This window comes from Rhinopithecus roxellana, chromosome 6 (genome assembly GCF_007565055.1).
Source record: "Rhinopithecus roxellana isolate Shanxi Qingling chromosome 6, ASM756505v1, whole genome shotgun sequence".
Lineage (NCBI taxonomy): Eukaryota > Metazoa > Chordata > Mammalia > Primates > Cercopithecidae > Rhinopithecus > Rhinopithecus roxellana.
This window is the reverse complement of record NC_044554.1, coordinates 144802080-144821741: the sequence shown is the minus strand read 5'-3', so window position 1 is coordinate 144821741 and position 19662 is coordinate 144802080. Positions and strand designations below refer to the sequence as shown.

At 37.0% G+C, this 19662-nt stretch overlaps 1 protein-coding gene across 1 annotated transcript in view; it reads right to left on the bottom strand.

The window, feature by feature from the left end:
- The window catches only part of HDAC9 (histone deacetylase 9), a 907594-nt gene that overhangs the window by 133549 nt on the left and 754383 nt on the right, over positions 1-19662 (bottom strand). The window contains exons 20-23 of the mRNA XM_030932454.1: positions 10381-10436; positions 10047-10134; positions 4032-4151; positions 3621-3718 (exon numbers count right to left, since the gene is read on the bottom strand). Coding sequence (XP_030788314.1) covers positions 3621-3718; positions 4032-4151; positions 10047-10134; positions 10381-10436 — 362 coding nt within the window. The remainder of the gene's footprint in view (positions 1-3620; positions 3719-4031; positions 4152-10046; positions 10135-10380; positions 10437-19662) is intronic.

Here is a 19662-nt window from a genome sequence, read left to right as displayed (position 1 = left end):
CCTCAGACTTTTGCTAGCTTCACTTAATACCTCAGCTTGACAATGCTCCTATTGCCAACATCATTCCCTCTTTCTTCTCTGATTCATTCATTTACTCATTGACTTATTCAATCAAATATTATTGAATAGTTCTTCTCTGCCATGTTGTTCACTGGGCATTTGTGCCTTAGGTTGGGAGGCTGTGTGAGTATGAAGGTCTTACACTTTGGTAAAAAGTCACTGTGCTTTATTACTCCTGAGTATTTTAAGTCATAAACAGAAGACAGTAGCAACGTGGTGTGACAAAAGGAGCATAGATTGTAGAGTCACAAACCAAGTTCAAATTATTGCCCTTCCAATTAGTAGTTCTGTGACTTATATAAAGCACTTAAGAATTAGCCATAACGTCTATAAAGTTTCTAATCTAGGACCTAGCATGTAAGATCTCAATAAAAATAACCATAATTATTTTATACAATAGTAACCTTGGAAATATATCTTAGCTGAACATAAAATATATTTAATACTGAATATTTTAACAATTCTTGTGAAGAATCTTAAATATACCCTTCAATTATTTCAGAGATGAGTGATAACTGCTTGGAAGAAATAACTAGTCATTTGAAATAATTTAGTTATTCTATTATATTTTTAAATTATATTTAAAGCTTTAAACATGAAATCTTTGGTTTGTCTATGATTTCTTTTTTTGCTATAGAAAAAGTACATAATAGAAACCACGAAGGCAATATATGTGACAAATTCTAGATAGTAAAATAAGCAGCCATCTTATATCCCACTATAAATGTAGCTTCACAGGGAGAGAGACTTTCCAAAAGATACTTATAAGAGTCCAGAAACAATTAAAAACTAAGAGAAAAGAAAAAAACACCATTTACTCTTTCTCCCACCTCCATTTCCTGCACCCACACACAGATGCCAGAAAGATCTTCTGGTTCAATACTAGGAAACAAGAAGTTTATTAAGGATAAGCTTAGAAAATAATACTGCACTAAAAATTATTTGGCAGTCATCTAACTAAGCCCAAATTGACAAAGGAGTATATACATATATTATTGGGCTATCCTTTGCCTGCCTAAGAGTTTACAAAGTATGATTCATTTTCTTTCTACCAATCCCACCCTGATGTCCTTGAGCCAATAGAGAAAGATCATTTCACTGCTCCATGCATTTCACAGTTCACTCTCTCTGCCCAGTCAGTATGAATACCCCCTGACTCGAATTCCTTTTTACCCCTTGAACGTTCCCACTTATCTTTAGAAGCAAAGGTTGAACAATACTTGATGAAACCTTTCCTGAAACCATTCAGGACGAGTTAATCACTTTATCTGCTCTGAGCGCTTCTGTTCTCTAGAACAATAAGTATGACTTATATTATGATCCCTGAAAGTAACAACAGTTCTGAATTCCAAGTGCTTACCACAGTGCCTGGCATATAATATGTGTTCAATGCCAGTTTTTGAAATGAATGGCTTACTTAGCCATAACAAATTCACAAGTACTTCCAGTCATAAATGATGAATAGCAGACATGCCATAGTTCAAAAGTGGCAGGATTCTTATAAATTAAATCTGGTTCTTAAATAAATATCGACATTGAAAGCTAGAAATTTACATTTCTGCAGCCTAGCTAAATAATGCCACTTCTCTAATTAAACTCAAGTAATGGAGATACACTGGGAAGCTTTGAAAAGTTTTGCTAATATAAAGTGTCGACCTTCCAGGCAAAGAAAAGGTGCCATTCTTGAGAATAGTCAACCCCATTCAGGAGTATGTCATTCATTTACCATTTAAATCACAAAACAATATGTGCACTTAATATCTGCTTTTACATTATTTGATGAAATGGTTGTGTTCAAAGAGATTCTTTAGAAAAAAATCTCATCTACCACTCACTTTGTGATGGGAAAACAAAGGCACAAAATAGAAGTTGCCTTTCATTGCTGTGCATACATGATTTATTTTTATGTAAAGCTATAGTACCCCAAATAGAACTATAATGATTTTAAAAATCTATGAATTCTGTATCAAAGATAATGGATACGATTATATGAAATAGTAAGGTTGAGAATTTAATGTGTATTTAATGTGAATTTAATGTATATCGTGCAAGTTACCAGGTTAACTTGGGAGACAGACAAATAAATTCATATGTGATATAAAAATGAAATCTATTACCCTGTTAAAGTTCCTACAAGATATTAATAATGTTTGTGAAATTTGCAAATGTAATAGTATGTGTGATGTTGAAAAAGAGAATTCATAACATTAAAACTTCTATTTTTTTCACATAATTTTTTATTTTGCTCATAATTAAAGCAAAATGTCTTCACGATCAACCCAAGATTACAGTAGAAAAATTTATTTCAGTCATTTTTTCTACATTGTGGATATCTTTGTGTATATTTTTTCCCAAAATACACATTTCAGAATGTGGGTAGAATTTTCCTTTGTATCTTGAATGCCAAGCCAAACATATTTATTTTAAATATATTTTTAAAATAGCTATTTTTCTATCATTTTTCCTGGACCTGCTTTCTCATGAGAAATGAACTTCAAATGAGACAACGAAGTATGCGTGACACACAGGACAACAGAAGCCCACCAAAATTTCATTAATTAAAAAATTTCCCCATTATTTCCGTAAGTTTCAAATGTAGGGTATCAGTAGGATTTTCTTCATGGGAACTTGCAAATGGCAAATTTCAAAACTATGAACACCTGTAAGGTTTTTTTTATTTGGTTGTTTTGCTTTCAACTAAACAGAAAATTCAAGAAATTATGCATTACCAACAGGCTAAAACCTCTTCCAAAAATCTTGCAAGGGAGGCTCCTCAGATTTAATTAACTAGACTCATTGACATCTGAAAAAAGACTAATGTTTAAACTACAAACTAGTATTTTCTAAATTCCAGAGAAGAAATGCTCATTTTTAAAATTCTCTCAAAGAAAAGCTTTTAATTTGATTTTTCTTATTTATATTAATATTTAGTTATTTGCTTAGACAAAAGCACAACGCAATGTGAATACATTGTATTTAATGTTACATTTTGTAGATTTTGTTCCAGAGAAACTGGAAACAACTAATTAATTAGTTAATGTTTTCATGTGAAAGGAAAACTATACAAAAGTCATTTATCATACCATCAAATGAGATTGCCTTGGCCAATGTCATCAAAATGAGTGAGCTCCTCAGAACTAGGAATGCTAAATGGTGCTGTGTAAAAAAGAGATCCTGTAGTCCAACGAAGTTTGAGAAATGCTTGGTCAACAAAATTAAATAGGTAATGAAGAACTTCTCAGGGCAATGAATACGCTAATGTCTACTGTAAAAAGCACATCATATGTTATAATAGGCAGAATTTTCCAGACAGAACTATTTAAAAATAAATCTTTTTTTTCTCCTTATTTGGGAGGGAAGGGAGAAAATGGGCCATTGGCCAATATACCTGTATAATTAAAAACAGGTCTTGATATATCTTTTCTTCTTACACATATTCCTATGTGGCTTTGAGCGATAATCTACCTTAATTACATTTACATTTCTCTTTCATATTTGGTGTTATTTAAATGGACATTTATTTTCCAATTTGCCACTGTCAGAGAGAAAGAGGTACCAACCTGAATGCTTCAAGGTACTCAACATCTCCCATGGGAGGATCAAGGCCACCTGTCCAGGCAATATTTATATTGTACCCTTCTCCAAGGCCTGTTCCAACCTGGGAAGAGAAAGACACACCACGGTGGGCAGAGAAGAGGGCAAATGGAAGAAAGCAAGAAGAGAGGAAAACAAGGACAGGGGAGCTCGTGAAATACACATCAAACAACACATCAAATCAGCCCAACCTTCCCTGATGAACAGTGCTCTGGGTTATGCACTTGTTCTGCACTGGTTTTTGGTCCCATGGGACAATTCAGTAATCTCGTGTAATTTAAAACACCAGCAAAGGACAAGAAAATTAGGGGTAATCATGCAATGCAATTACCTGAAAGATACAAATAAAAGTGGGGCTCTAAAGAAATAAACCGAACCTCATTTGGGGCTCCACTGCCAGGGAAAAAGTTCCCTTCATCATAGCGATGGAGTGAAATGTACAGGATGCTGGGGTCAGCATAAAAGGCCTGCTGGGTACCGTTTCCATGGTGAACATCCTACGGGGAAATGAAAACAGACGACAAATACAGTCATGTCTAACTTTGCGTGGAGACAACCTTTCTGATTTCTAGTTCCCTTTCTACTCCACTTTCTTTCTCATTTTCTGTCTTCTCACTACGTTCCTCTTTTCTTTCTATTCAGCCTGCTTCCACACCACCCCCTTTACTTCCTGAACTTTCAGGCAAATTACCCTTTAATGCACTCATTTTTTAAACTGGCTTCTAAAAATCAGGAAACCACAGCAAGCATGCCCTGGAGACTCCAGATGAGCAGTCATTGAGAAAGCCCAGTCCTTTGGTACAATTAGATATTTATACACCGGCTCTTTGTACTCTTTGCTTCAGTGATGGAATCTTGCATCCTGTTTTATGGAGGAATTTTATGACTTATTAACTGCCAACAGTTCATAACCCCTCAGGCTTAATTAACTAGCCTCATTGGCCTCTGAAAAAAGACTAATGTTTAAACTAAACTACAAACTAGTATTTTGCAGAAGGATCTATGGCTTACAGAGCATTTTCGCAATTCTTGACAGAACACTAAACATACGTGTATGCATTGATTTGCCAAGTCCCACCATTAAGGTCAAAGGCTTTGCAACCAGCTGAATAAATTGGCTTTCTTGAAGCGTTCAGTTCAGTCAGCAATCCCTCCGCAGTTAGAATCACTTCAAAAGAGAAGCCAGATGCAAAAAAACTTCATACTTCATTTTGATAAAATGGTAACGCAAGAGTCGAAGACACAGGAGCATGAGCTTGTTAGCTCTTAAATCATTTGGGCCAAAGCAGAAAGATGGCATGGGGTTTTATGCAATCTTGTGCAATCTGCCTAATTTAAATATTATATAATGACTTTCTTTCCAGCCTCCTTCCTGCTCTTTTTTCCTTTCCCTACACCAGTCCTCTTTCCCATTCAAAAGAAAAAAAAAAATAGCTTGATATAAAACTCGACAGTTCTTTTTTCTCACTGTTTTATGATACAGATACATGCCAGAATTGATATAAGAAAGGTAAGTCAATAGAACTAATAGCATTATTTTAAATATCTTCACTGAAATACCTCAAGTGCAAAAAAAAAACCTTAATATGCTTCGTAATATCTTCTGAACAAAAATAATGAGCCACTCCAAAAGTGGATAATTTATGTATTTGCATTCAATAGAATATTATTGCTATACTTTAAACATACATAGTTTCTGGTTCTGTTATTTGAAAGTTGTAAAAACTTGTAACTATATACTTACTTTATATTAGTAAGATATAGAATCACACTATTTTCAACAACGATTCCTACAGTTTTTAGTCAGGCACTATATAAATATCTGGTATGGATTATTTAATAAGTAAACTGAGGCTCAGAGAGTTTCAGTTACTAAGATTATACAGGTAATAAGTTGCACGACTGGGTCTTGAATCTACTTCCTATTCCAAAGGCCAAACTCTTAACGGTTATACAGTTAACTGAAACTTACATTCATAATATCTTTGATCCTCTTGGCAAACCTGTGAGGTGGGTTGTCAGTCATTATTGCTCCTTAGGAGGTTTATATAACCTGTCTTCATGCCAATCTCCAGCCCAGTACTCCTTCACTAGACACTATCATCGCCTCCTTTTGGTGAATTCTGAAAACCTGCATTGATCTTGCCATCCACGGCATAGACATACAATAATCCTTTCCCCTCTTTGAATGGTACACATATCCAAAATTAAGAAATCATAATGTTGGGGCAGATACACATTATCCCAGAAAGTTGTTTCAGCTAAAGACATACATCATCAGGAAAAAAAATAACTTAGTCAAATTGTATTAATTCCTGGATTTCTGAATATCCCAAGGAGAGGAAGGAGGAGATAAAACTATTTTCCTTTATGTAAACAAGGGTGAAAAAATTAAAGCCACAATGTCTTTTGTGTTTATTACTGGATATCTAGAAAATGGACAAATAAAATATTTTGAAAAACAACATTAAGGGAATATTTGTATTTCCCCTATACAATAGTAATTTTAGTCAGTTCTAAGACACATTTGGTCCGAGTATAAGTGCATCCACAACTTGAACAGCAGAAAAATATTGTTTTGATTACTTTTGTTTCTCTGGGGACACTGTAAATGTTTACTTAAAATAATCACATATAAAATGATAGGTTCTCTCAGATATAAAATTGTTCTTGAAAACTGTGTTGGGTACTTACTAGTGCATAAATTTCTGAGTAACAAATAAAATCCTGTTCACAGCATAATAAGATTTTCAACAGACATTATTATCAAACTACATAAATCCATTCTAATATGCGCAATTCTTGATTCTGTATTCATATCCACCAAATATTTAGTGATAAAGGTTAAATTCAATTATGTCTTTTGTCTGGGGGAACAACTTACAGTATAGTCTTAAGAATATCATTTTTTTAAGGCTGGGCATGGTGGCTCATGCCTGTAATCCCAGCACTTTGGGAGGCCGAGATGGGCAGATCACCTGAGGTTGGGAGTTCGAGACCAGCCTGACCAACATGGAGAAACCCTGTCTCTACTAAAAATACAAAAATTAGCTGGCTGTGGTAGCACATGCCTGTAATCCCAGCTACTCGGGAGGTTAAGGCAGGACAATCACTTGAACCCAGGAGGTGGAGGTTGCGGTGAGCTAAGATCATGCCATTGCACTCTAACCTGGGCAACGAGAGTGAAACTCTGTCTCAAGAAAAAAAGAAAAAATAATAATATATTTTTTTGTTCGTTTTCCTTGCTGTAAAATATTCATACAAAATACTCATTGGTCAGGTGTGATCTAAAGCTTGTTTCTGCATGGCAGCACATATATAATAAACTAAGATAAGAAAATTATTGGTGATTGTGAGAAATTACTATAGAAATGAAACAAAATGAAACATTAAAAGCCCCAAAATAGACCTTGTATCTAAGATATGTGGGGAAATGCTGAAAAATCATTTAAATATTTTACTGGTTAAAAAGCATACTGCAAACATTGATGCTGTATAAGGATTTAGAACCTGTATATTTTCACTATTATGTTAAAATAACTTTGAGTAACTTTGAATAAATCATATATTCTACCAGCTAATGTTATCACTCCTAGTTATTTAGTTTAGGGACTTGTAATAAAGATCTAAATGAACTTGATCAACAACACAATTTCCCCAAATCTAAGGACATTTGAATTAACTTTCCTTTTACAAAGACAGCTTAAAAAGTGCTATTGTCAAACTAAAAGTCACGTTACCTAAAAGCTACCTGAGTCATACAGTCTTACTTGTAGGACAAGTTAGTCCCCTAAACACAATGGCCAGTCTCTTGCAAGTTGAAAAGCAAGTACACCTGCTCCCTCTCCACACCCATCTGAATATGTTTGGGATCCGCCTCAGAAAGGAAAATGGAATAAATGAGCTCCACAGATCAACTAGAATCATTCTTGCCTAAAATACTCAACACTGCTGAATTTGGCTGTGACCCAAAGTAGCAGCAAATTAGAACTCTAGCTCTGTATTTACTAAGCATATAAAAATGCTGAAACTGCTGGACAAAGGAGTACCTTTGCCAGCTATTGGCGCTATAATTTGTGGATTTAGTTCACACCCCCCAGCTAACATTAATGACTTTGGATTTGCAGGAATAACTTTTTTGTTGTTCTTTATTTTGGCTATTGAAAAGCCATCTATTGGCTTTTTCATTGCTAACTTGCAGAATAGACCTGTCAGCCAGGGAGAACGGATGTCTCAAGGCCACGTGGCACTTTAAAACTTCCTTCTCAGCAACTGGAAGAAACAGGAATTTCCTCAAAGTAGCCCTGCAGCTGCAGAATTTGGAAGACTTGAAAGTAAGAATATGTGGGCTGGTGGTGATCTCAGAGGTAACCCTTTGGACAGAACTCCTTATATTTAGAGAATCTGAAACAAAAACTTCTCGTCTACTACAGCCTGTTGGGAAATCAGTATCCTTTCTGATTGGATAATGGAGCAAATACATAATCAAAGGCCAGGAAGCTTACAGGAAACTCCTTGGAGCTACCAGGTAACTTATTTTATAAATCGTATCAGATTTTTCCAGCAGTCTTTCCTTCCTATACTGTATTACTGTACAAAAACAAAATTTTACATATAAATCCTCTGAAGTACAAAGTAGCCATTTACCACAGGGAGGCATTTTAGCTTTCAAGTCTCTTGTACAATTCACTACTTTTAAGTCTAGATATCACAAATGTGTTTTCAAAGGGGACTCCTAACAGTTTTTGACTATCTTCCTACAACCTTAAAATGGCAGCAGAGGAGATTATTTAGAAAGTAAACACTAAAAGATCCTTAAGGATAGGACAAGCAGTTGACCAATCACCTTCTTACATAATTTTGACAAATTTAGAAAGCTTAGAAAAATTCTTTCCCCACAATCTTTGCTCTTTGTCTGCTTTTCTTAAGTTTCTGGCTTATCTTCCTGGCATAGAACTTACAGAACAAGGAACATACTATTTTTTAAAATGTAATATCTTACAAATTATGCAGAATGGCAATTATTAATTAATTTCACTGTCATTTTGCATATGAATGAGAAAATGGGTACTGATGTCTTGATTTTTGTAAAATTGTAACATCTTGCTGCTATAGTATATCTAGGCCTTCAACACATTTCTCTAATGGTGAACTATGACTGACATTGAGACTTAGGCATATTTGGAAAATACAAGGATAGTCGGGTTTCAATATTCTTCTCTCTGAAGTGCTTGCAGGAATGTTTCAATATAGTGTGTGAAAAACACCCATTCCAACGAAGCACAACAAATGGGTGTCGTTCTTCCATTTCTTTTATCTTCGTTTTAACTTAACTAAGCATTTCTTCACATGGCTTTGTTTGTGCTCTCTCAACCCTTTGGTGTGCCTGCTTAACTGAATTCGAAGGCTGGAGGGCGAGGCCATGACTTCCAATAAGATTTAATTATGAGTGCAGATATGAACAAGATTTAGACTATTAAGGCTTGCACTTCAAAAAAAACCTTTAGCATATTTTGCCTTTAAATCTTTTATCACCTGCAAAAATTAATTAAGTTCAGATGTCCCAGGTTCGGTTTGGATGCCAGGGTTCATTTCCTGTCTATGCTTTGTCAGACAACCTATTACACCTCCTCGTGAACTGGAGGCAAACCGAAAACGGGGCTCATAAATCACCATTCACTTCTCTTTCGCCCTTTCCTGGGTTGGTCCTTTTTGTACGGGGCAGATCTCCAGCTCATTATTCATGAATATACTGTGGACAATATGCCAAGTGTCATCTGCTTTTAAATAAACCATTTGTTAAACAAATTATAATTTTATTGCGTAAGAATTCATCATGTTAAAATGAGAGACTAATCTAATGCTTCTGACTTTTAATCACTCAGGGTTCCTTTAGAGAATCATCCCAAACTGGCATCTGAGATTGGAGATCTTTTCAGTAACAGTGACATGCGGACTTGTTTTAATAATACCACTGTTGCACAACAAGCAACGTGATTGCTAACCAGGGGAAGTGGCCAATTGGTTACCAAAGCAACAGCATTCTTTCCAGCACATCTGACTATTGAGTCTATATTCTGTAGGGAAAAGTAAATTCAGGTTCTGTTGGGTTATTTTAACTGTGGAAGTATCAATTCATTTAAGGATCATAAAAGTTGCCCTGATCTGCGCCTTCTTCTCATTAAATTGCAGTTAACACCATGAAAGTGAAACGTGAATGTTTATGGTTTCAGAACTGCAATCCTGAGTTTAATGAGTTTCCACATTCAAAGGAAACACACCCTTCAGTTGTTTGCAAGTGCTAAAAGCAAGACAACCCTAACAGAGAAATACAAATCCACTCCCTTTTATCTAGAATCACTGAAAATGCAGCTCTGGCCAGGAATACATACCAGATCTACAATCAATATCTTGCTTATATTTAGTTGGTCTCTCAAGTATTTGGCGGTAATTGCAACTGAATTAAAAAAGCAGAACCCCCTGCGGAATAGAGAAGAACAGAGAAATAAGAAAGCAAATCATCCAGGAAAACCATTATAAATAATGTTCAGAGCATTTTTTTTTAAATGCTATATGATCTCTGAAGCCATAAATCTGCTTCTGGGAGTACCTCGCAAGATTTTTCAGTCCATCTGCTAACAATTAAAGGCTTCAGAAACATGCACGGGGCAGGTGACCGCCAGGAACCGTGGTGCTTGGAGATGGGCAACAGTCCCTGGTACTTACATGGCTGTGGATTCTTCAGCGTGATGGCCAGGGGGCCTCACAACAGCAAACCCATTCTGTAAAAACAAGACAGGTTTTCAATGGTCAGATATAATGGAGAGGGGAGGAGAGGGATTGCTTGGATCTCCAGGCACGACAGTGCCTCAGGCACACACACACAAAACTGAAGTCTCATATGCTTCCGAGATTGTTTTTGTTCCCCCATTGCCAGTCACAGAATGAAGAGAAACAACACATATGATCACATTTTCTCAGATCATGTCCAAAAAGAAGGCTCCGAGTCAGGGGAAGGACAGGATTCAGGGAGTTGCACCTAGCTGGCAAACATGCACGTCAGCTGTTAAACTTGCATGATTCATTTTCAAGAACAACTTCTTATTTTATGACATCAACATCCTACAGAGGGAGAAGAAATTCACTCTTGGTGCAGGTTTGGGTCAAAGTTTGGAAAGACCAGAGAAGATCCAAAGTGAAAATTCTTTAACTGGATCTCCTCGATGGTTATTTACACTGCAATGTCAGTAAAATGATAAATTTACACTCACACACTCACATAGACACAAAAGAAATCCCAGAAAGGTGAAAAAGAGAACAATGGAAAGCCCACATTTCTTCCAGTCTATAAATTTAACTTGGATGACCGCCAAGATTTGCAACTTTATTGGATTCCCCAAGTCAATTTCTAGCCCGCGTTCTGGAATTTTATAAAGAATTCCAGGGCTGAGAAGCAAGCAGATCTATCCATGATCAAGAAATGCCTTAACCTCCAGATTAGTTGGAATGCATCACGGAAAGCTGAAGTAACTCCGGCATGAAGGCAGGGAACTATAAATCCTTGCAAAACCAGCATGCTCAGAAAAGTTGGGTTGTTTGACGTGAAGTAATCATTTATCACATGGTTCACACCACCTTTCACTTAACTATGGTTCAAGTAACATGCTCAAAAGAGCATGTTAATGCTGTTTTATACACAATCCTAAAACTTTTGAAATAATTTCAACGTACCCCAAGTACTTTTTTTTTTCAAACCTTTCACTGCAAATATAAAAATATTGAGAAAACTAATCTATTCTCTAGGTCTTTAAACGCACACACATTTTCCCAGAATGTTATGGTCATTAACACACAATGAGTTAATTTGCTATATATTTTGTTGAATATATAAAATAATAAACTCAGAAGCAAATTAGAATCATATAACATAATATCAATTAGAAATCTAGTAAGGGTGATAAACATATTCCCTGTTCTTATTCTTAAGACACTTACTATCTCTCTGATGGTAATATATTAATATGAAAGAAACTATCAATGAAAAACACAAGATAATAGAGACTGAAATATTAAGATGGTGGATTGGCACTATAGAGTGCTACAGGACTTCTGAGAATGGAGAATTTGGTAAAGATTATGACAGATGCACATAGTTCACTGGGAAACCAATAGTTAGGATGAAAATAACAATTGTATAATACAAGGCAATATAATTAGCATGTAAAGAACTATTATGATTAGATAAACCACACTAAAATTTTGTGATTCAATTAAAAATATGTTTAATGGGTTAAAGGTATGACATAACAACATAAAGAAGAAAACACCCAGTAACCAGTGGCTATTTAAAAATTCAACTTAATTAGTAATTAAATGAACATAGCTTAGAACTCCAGAGAGAAGCCATTTTCTACCCCAGAAATTAAATTTTTAGAAAATGTTCTATGCTGACAATGCAATGGGTATGCTAAATGCTCCTATGCTGCTTGTAGAAGGATAATTCATTAAAGCCTTTTTAGAAAATAATTCACCTCTATATATCCAGAGCCTTAAAAAAAAATGTATCTTCTGATTTAGTCATCTAGTTAAAAAAGTTCTGCCTTAAGGGTGCCATTAACTATGTACACAAGCAATTATGTAAAAGATAGTGTCTTATTTATAATAGGGAAAACCAAATTACTTTAGTGAGCTAACGTTAGGTGATTGGTTAATGACTTATGGTACATTTATACCATGGACTATTAGATAGTCGTTAACATTTTGTTATAAATACTTAGTGGAACCGAAAATACTTTATAATGGTAATTTTTGAAGTGTTAGTATTAATAATATACATAGTATAATACATACGAAGGAAGGTTTAATATGGGTTATTTTATTTTTAATTTATAATTATATATATGTATATATATTATATATATAGTTTTTTTTTTGAGACAAGGTCTCGCTATGCTGCCCAGGCTTGTCTCAAACTCCTGGGTTCAAGCATTCCACCCACCCTGTACTCCCAAAGTGCAGGGATTACAGGTGTGCACTGCTGCACCAGGCTAAATTTCATGTAGCTTTCAAATCGTTTTAAAACAAAAAATGAATTATCTAATAGTGAAAAAATATATATAACAGGGAATATTGAGAGGGAGGCGTTAATGGGTCTTACCAGAAAAGTTGTGTTTACAAAGGAAAAAAAGAAATTTAAGGCATCCTAGGCAGGGGTTAAAGCATGAAAACAAAGAAGAAACGTTTTTAGTATTATGGAATAAAGTCAATCTGACCCTAGAGTTCATGTTAAGAAACAAAATGGAAATGAAATCTCATAGGTAATTAGCTGGATTATAAAAAAAAAACAAAAACAAAAACAAAAAAAAACCCAGACTTGAATTCTGTCTTCCTCCTTTCACTTCTTTCATTTACAGCTAAATTCCTTGAACGAAGTATCTGCTTTTCACTTTGTAATCCTTTGCGGGAACCTCCATCATTCTGCTAAACTCTTTCTGAAACTGCTTAATCTTAGGTTGAAAATGATCTTCTTCTCGCCAAAATCAACAAACTTTTTCTCAGTCATCATGATCCACCCAAACCTTCCATTGTGCTCTCAGGAATATCAAACTCCTCTACATTTTCCATATATTTTCTGAGTGCCCCCCTTTCCTTAGTTGAAACCTCAAAAGGTTGCTTCTCCCACAATCTGCTCAAGTGGTAGCTGTTTCCTCTCTCACACCTCACAAACCTGCCTGCAGCAGCAGGCAGAGTTGGTGTCCTTGTTTCTTCACTGCTGCTTTGAGAACATAAAGTCCACTGCAGCTATCCCCACAATACTTTCTTGTAAAAAAGAACTGTATCACTCAGAAAAAGAGAAGATAGAACCCAGTAAGATGCCTGACTCTGCGTCCTAATGCAGTCCGGGTTCCTTTATTCTCTGTTACACTAGAGAAGGTGTTAGTCCTTCTAAAATCTGTCTCACTGCCTGCAATTTGGACCCCAACCTTCCCGCTTTTCTACCATCCCTTATAAAACTTTTCGCACTAACATGTTACATTTGTATAATTCCCCTCCAAATTATAGACATTGTATTGAGATTCAAATAGGTTCAAGCTTCTGCTATTAAAAATGTATATTATATATATTATATACATTATATAAATATAAACTATATAATATATAAGTGTGTATATTTATGTGTGTATGTGTATATGTGTGTATTTGTTTATATGTATGTATATATGTGTATGTGAAGATTTTATATATATATAATTTTAATAATTATATATTTTTATAATTATGTGCAAATATATGTTTTTTATAATTTATATATATATATATATATAAAATCTTTGTCCTCAATCCCATCAATCCCTCTGGCTCCCACGCTTTTCTTCTTCTCCATTTAATAGTCAACATTCTTCAAAAGGTGGTCTGTCCTACTTTCTCCTTTTCCTCATGTCTCCTTCAGTTATCAACCTCTAATTTCTCCTCCAACCTCATTAGTCCACTAAAGAAGTTCTTACAAAAGTTACCAATGGCCGTCACGCTACTAAATCCAAGGTCATTTTTTTTCATCTCAGTCTTCTGGCCCTAAACTTTCAAAACTATTGGCTGCATCTTCCTTTTCACAAGACTCTTCTTGGCTTCTGTAACTTCATGCTCTCCTGTTTTCCTCTATCTTTTCCCTTCCTAATCAATCCCCATTGGAGGCTCATACTAAGTCTTCTCATTTTTAAATACTGAAATTACTCAAGTCCAAGTCTTTGTCTTTTCCTCTGCTTTTCCACACCTCCTAGGCAAGGCCACCAGTCTTATGAATTCAGCCATCACTCATCTCATATACTTCACAGATTTCTATGTCCAAGATGGGCTCTTCTCTGGGAACCAGCCCAATATATATTAGTCCATCTACTCAATATCACTTGGATGTATCAAAGTCATTTAAAACTCTATACCAAGATCAAACTTCTGACCTTCTGCCAGCATTCTCTAACTTAGAAATGGTATCATGATTGATCCAGTGGTTCAAGTCAGAGACCAATGGGTTGTCTTTAATGGCACCTTCTCCCTATCCTTTCTCCATCCCCTTTTATTTCATGACAAATTCCTGTTGATTTTATTTTTAAATATCACTCAAATGTATGCAGTTATATCTGAATGCATTCCTTGAATATGTTGCCTTTTGAATTCCTGCCTTTTTCAATTACTCCTCCAGTAATTATTCTAACATCCACACAGTGGATAAGACACCAGAGCTCACTTTGTGAGTGCTTAGATGAAAGGCACATGAGGGTGGCAGATGGAAGATGGCTGTCTGCAAGCCACAAAGAGAGCTCTCACTGTGTGATTCAACATCCACACAGACAATCCATTCAATATCCTGATTTCTGAGTTATCTGACTCTTTGCTTTCAATACATTAGTTTTTTGTTTACAGTCATATTCCTAGACCCTATCATTACCAATAGCAACACCACTTTCATGATTTCAGTGTCAAGCATCCTACTCTCCTACTATCCTATCACTCCAGTTATAGCTTCATCTGAACTAGGACTTCCAATCCATTCATCTTATTCATGTTTGCTTATCCATCAATCACCTCCACCACCATGTTTGCTTTCCTTCTTGTCTGGGTTAAACTTCAGACCCATCATTAAATTTACTTCCTCACATATACACTTAGTCATCTTGTCTCTTTCTCCCGCCGGTATACTCCCTTGGTGTATTCTGCTCAGGTTGCCATAACTCATGACCATAGGTTAGGTGGCTTACACACAGACATGCATCTCTCACAGTTCTGGATGCTGGAAGTCCCAGATCAGTTCCAGCAAGGTTTGTTCTCTGGTGAGAGCTCTCTTTGTGGCTTACAGACAGCCGTCTTCCCTCTGCCACCCTCAGGTGCCTTACGTCTGAGCACTCACAAAGCAGGCTCTGGTGTTTCTTCTTCTTCTTCTTCTTCTTCTTCTTGCGTCTTTTCATGATTAGTGTTCGGCGCTCTATGCTTAGGAGGCGGATTGAAGAAGGGGTAGGCGTATTCGATTATTCGTATTCGGCGTGCGGATGCGTCGGATAGGAGTTCTTCTTATCAGTCTTCTTTACGGCTTCCAAGCCCTCAAATGTATCCCCTGTTCCTTAACGGATGCCGTATTCTACTCTCTAGTACTGATCGTACTCTTATTCGTAATATCGTCATCTTCCTAGTTCTTCATCTCTTTCTTCATCTCTTCTCCTCTCTTCCTCTCTTCTTACTTCCCTCTTCCTCTCTCTTCTTCCTCCTCTTCCTCTCTCTTCTTCCTCTTCCTCTCTCTTCTTCCTCCTCTTCCTCCTCTTCTTCTCCTCCTCCTCCTTCTTCTTCCTCTTCCTCTTCCTCTTCTTCCTCATCATCTTCTTCGTCTTCTTCTTCTCCTTTTTCTCCATCCTCTTCTTCTCTGTCTTCTTCTTCTTCTTTCTTCTTCTTCTTTTTTTTTTCTTTTTTCTTTACAAGGTCTTGCCCTGTCACTGGGCTGGAGTGCAGTGGTGCCATATCAGTTCACTGCAGTCTCAACCCCTGGGCTAAAGTCATCCTCCCACCTCAGCCTCCAGAGCAGCTGGGGCTACAAGCACACGCCACCACACCTGGTTAATTTCTATTTTTAGTGAAGATGGGGTTTTGCCCTGTTGCCCAGGCTGGTCTCAAACTCCTGAGCTCAACTGATCACCTGCCTTAGCCTCCTTAATTGCTGAGATTACAGGTGTGAGCCACTATGCCTGGCCTCTTCCACTTCTTACAAGGGTACCAGCCTATCTGACTGGTGACCTTAAGACTGCATGTGATCCTTATCATCGCCTCATAGGCCTGTATTGAAATACAGCCACACTGGACATTAGAACTTCAACATATGAATTTTGGGGAGGCACAGACATACTTTCAATCACTTTGTCCCTTTCTCCCTCCAACATACTTCCGTGGTAAAATTATCATCCTGATTAAACACAAGTCACACCTGCTCTGTTCCTGCACTTAAGCGTATCCAAAAGCCAAATGACTTGTTGCCTAAATTCATGATCACAAACCTTAAATAAACATTACGTGATGCCCAGCAATCATACTATATTCCTTAACAATGAACTCTCCTATCCTTTCAGGTGAGCATTTCTACCTTCCTTTCCTTTCTTTCTTCCAATCTCCTACCCTGCTCATTCCTTACCCTTTGGTGATGACTTTTCTTCTTATTTCACTAGATAATAGAGCAGTTCGAATACAATGTCTACATTCTTCCACCAGAAATTCTACTCACCCACCCCACCATCCTTGATCCTATGTGAGAACAATTAATTGACATGTGCACTTAATCTTAGTCCCTCTCACCTATTCAAGGACATCTCACTCACTGCTTTCCTCTCTCTCTCTCTGATAACCTGTGTTTTCTTCTATTGGGTTATTTCCATCAGAATAAAAAACATATTAAGTCTTAAAAAAACAAAACAAAATGACAAATACAAGTATTATATCATAATATTATAGCAGGATATATAATAAATAACAAAATACAAATAATATGATAAATAAAATCTAATATTTTATTGCTCATTTAATCCTAACAACTTGTGTTAGGCAGATAATATTATTATCCCCATTTCACAAATGAAGAAACTGAGGCACAGAAAGATGAAATAACTTGCCTAAGGTTCATATCTAGCAAGTGACAGTGCTGGGATTCTATTCCAGACAATCTGGCACATAAGAACAGTCATTTAAAACTAGTCAACTGCCTGATCTGGTCTCTGTTCACCTATGATATAAAAAAGAAATATGTGGCGGGGTGCCGTGGCTCACACCTGTAATCCCAGCCATTTGGGAGGCTGAGGCAGGCAGATCTCCTGAGGTCAAGAGTTCAAGGCCAGCCTGGCCAACATGGTGAAACCTCATCTCTACTAAAAATACACAGATGAGCCAGGCGTGGTGGCAGGTGCCTGTAATCCCAGCTACTTGGGAGTCTGAGGCAGGAGAATCGCTTGAACCTGGGAGGCGGAGGTTGCAGTGAGCCGTGATTGCCCCATTGCACCCCAGCCTGGGCGACAAGAGTAAGACTCTGTCTCAAAAAAAAAAAAAAAAAAAAAAAAAAAAAAAACCCTTGGACTCTTTGAAATTTAAGGTGTCTTTTTGTATGTTAATGAGATGACTGGGGACTGGGGAGTCCTGGATAGCCTCAGGATGGTGGCTGGTTTCCAGAGGAACCAACAGCATAATTAGAAGATTGAAATATTTATCCTCACACCTTAACCTCTGGGGAGGAGAGAGAGGCTGGAGGTAGAGTTGATTATCAAGGGCCAATAATTTGATCAATCTTGTCCATGTGATGGAACCTCCATAAACAATGAAAAGATAAGTTTCAGAGAGTTTCCAGGCTGGTGAACATGTAGAGAAACTGCAAGGGTGGCACACTTGGAGAGGCAATGGAAGCTTTGTGCCCCTCCTACATACCTTGTCCCATGCATCTCTTCCATCTGGCTGTTCCTGAGTTGTGTCTTTCATAGTAAAACAGTAATCTAGTAGGTAAACTGATTTCCTGAGTTCTGGAAGTTATCTTAGCATAATCAGACCCAAAGAGGGGGTTGTAACAACATGTGATTTATAGCCAACTGGGCAGAGGCACAGATGACAACCTGGACGTGCAACTGGCATCTGAAGTGGGGACAGTCTGGTGGGACTGGGCCCTTAACTTGTGAGATCTGATTCTATCTACAGGAAGAGAGTGTCAGAATTGAGTTAAACTGTAGGACACCCAGTCAGTGTCTGCAGATAGCTGGAGAATTGCTGGCTGTAGGAAAAAAACACATACATATGGTGTCTGAAGTGTTCTATGTTAATTGTGAATATACAGAAAAACAGCTGATTTTCCTTTTACCACTGCATCAGTTTTATTTTGCAGCACCATCCATCTTGCTTTCTCCACCCCAGCCACACTGGCCTTTTCATTCCTTCTGCCACAGTGCTCTGCCTATGCTCCTAGTTCTATGTGGGATGTCTTCCACTTACCCACTCCCTCCCTTTGCCTGGATAATGCCTCCTTATCCACACATTTCAGCTCCAACATCATTTCACCAGAGAAACCATTCCTGAGCCTCTATCAGTCACCATCAAGTTCTTCTGTGTTCTGGTTTCAATGTGTTCCCTCCAAAATTCAGATGTTGAAACTTAAGGGTCAATATGATATTATTAAATGGTAGGGCCTTTAAGCAGTGATGAGGTCATGTGAGCATTTCCTATCATAAATAGGATAAGGCCATTATAAAATAGGCTTCATGAAGCCTTTGGTGGGCTTGCCCTTTTGCCTTCCACCCCATAAGGACACACTGTCACTCCCCTCAGGTGGCCACAGCAACCAGGTGCCATTTTGGAAGCAGAGAAAGACCTCACAAGACAATCAAATCTGCTGGCACCTTTATCTTGGACTTGACCCCAGCCTCCAGAACTGTGGGTAAATACATTCTGCTTGTTACACATTACTGCATCTGTGGTATTTTGTTACAGCAGTACAAATGGACTAAGACACTCTATAATATGCTCTTAGAGATCTGCCAACCCCAATTTCTGAGAACTCATCTCTACTTGTAATGATACACCTCTTGGTGTGATTATTTAATACATTTGTTGTTATTATGTTTATTATAAGATTAATGTCCTCCTCCCCATTCCCCAAAGCATCTACTTTTTGCTCACCATTTTATCTGCTAGATTTACATAGTACCTGACATACAGTGGCCAGTAAAGAATGATAAAATAGATCTATGAATAGCTACTACCCTGGCTCTTTTCCTCTCCCTCTGGCCATTCCTCTACTCTGGCCTTTGCTGGAAAATTTTCCTTCTCTCAAGGGCCCCAGATTTTGCATCCCAGGTTTTGGGAGAAGGTTGCTGTTTAGACTTGGGAGCACCTTCTTTCTTAAAACACATAAGATATTTTGTGCTTTATAATGAATAGAATCAATGATTTGATGAAACTGTGAAAATGTTTTAAAATAAGATTACTATTCTTACAGTATCT